The sequence below is a fragment of the Gekko japonicus genome, unplaced genomic scaffold, assembly GCF_001447785.1.
Source record: "Gekko japonicus isolate JY-2015 unplaced genomic scaffold, Gekko_japonicus_V1.1 scaffold2905, whole genome shotgun sequence".
Classification (NCBI taxonomy): Eukaryota; Metazoa; Chordata; class Lepidosauria; order Squamata; family Gekkonidae; genus Gekko; species Gekko japonicus.
In genome coordinates this window covers 182,380-183,614 of record NW_015164284.1, presented here as the reverse complement: position 1 = coordinate 183,614, position 1,235 = coordinate 182,380, and the positions used below count along the sequence as shown (strand labels likewise).

The following is a 1,235-nucleotide window of genomic DNA, read 5'->3' as shown; positions in this document are numbered from 1 at the left end:
GTGCGGTAAGGCGATTCACCAGGGGGATGTCTGGTCGTGCTACGATGGATTAAAAAGATCGGGATAAAATTCAAGATGGCATAATGACGGGATTAGCTGCCCATCTGAACGCAGTTTAAGACCTGTTTAACAGGAGATCTCAGGGACTGAACCCAGAACCTTCTACACATAAAGACTCTGAGCTGTGGCTTTTCTGCCCTGGCCCCCCACCTGGTGGAAGATGCTCCCCACCGAGATCAGGACCCTGTGGGATCTTATTTAGTTCTGCAGGGCCTGTAAGACGAAGCTGTTCTGCCAGGCTTTCGGCTGAGGTAGAGGGCGTCCACACACGGCTAACCACTGATCTAAAATGTTTATCTTGTGTTTTTAAACTTTATTGTAACTGTTGAAATATGAGATGACCCGACCCCTCCGTTTGCGGGATGGGCGGGATACAAATACGAAAAAATAAATAGTTTATGAGTCACGGCATAAAATGCTGCTAACCGCATTGCTATTTGGGGGCAAGGCCCGGGAGAGGAAAAAGCACCCCTGATGTGTTGACTTCACTTCTGGAGATTCCAAAAGTAATGTCACAACACTCTAGGAATCCCCCCCCCAAACTCTATGGTAAATACCATTGAGATCAAGTCCGTTCCTAGAGTGTCTATGGGAGGGGGGTAGAGTTACCAACTCTGAGTTGGGAGATTCCTGGAGATTTATTTATTTAGAATATTTCTGTGCTGCCTCTTCAGAGTCCTGCTCAAGGTGGGTTACAATTAAACTTAGGAGGCGCGAGATCGGAGGATGGGGTGGGCGGAGTTTGGGGAGGGAGTTCAGCTGTCATGTGATGCCACAGAATCCTCCCTCCAGAGGTGCCATTTTTCTCCAGGGGAACCAGTCTCTGTATGGAAATCTTATCATTTCGAGAACCCCTCTCTGCTGCTTACAGTCTCAGGGGCAGGTAATGGAGGGCACGGGCAGGAATTCCCTGCCCTCATCGGGCACCTGGCAACCCTAGGCAGATAACGACAGGAATCCTATACAAGGACACAGACATTCGGCCTCGTAGCACCCTCCAATGCAAACAGGAGACATATGCTCTCTATCTGATGTCGTCCAAACATCAGAGCAGGAGACCTTGGAATTTACCTTTAAAAAGTGGGCAGATTTTCCATACAGTGGCAGCACCTTCTCTGTTATACTGGCCCAGAGCTAGTTCCATATAGAACAAAGGCATCCCAGCGATGATGAGG

The 1,235-nt window shown here is 48.8% G+C and overlaps 1 protein-coding gene across 1 annotated transcript in view; it reads right to left on the bottom strand.

Moving 5' to 3' along the window:
- LOC107108345 (sodium-dependent noradrenaline transporter-like) overlaps positions 1–1,234 on the bottom strand; it is a gene marked incomplete at both ends in the record, with an annotated part of 20,869 nt that extends 19,635 nt beyond the window's left edge. The window contains one exon of the mRNA XM_015408772.1: positions 1,132–1,234. Coding sequence (XP_015264258.1) covers positions 1,132–1,234 — 103 coding nt within the window. The remainder of the gene's footprint in view (positions 1–1,131) is intronic.
- Position 1,235: the final 1 nt, after the last annotated feature.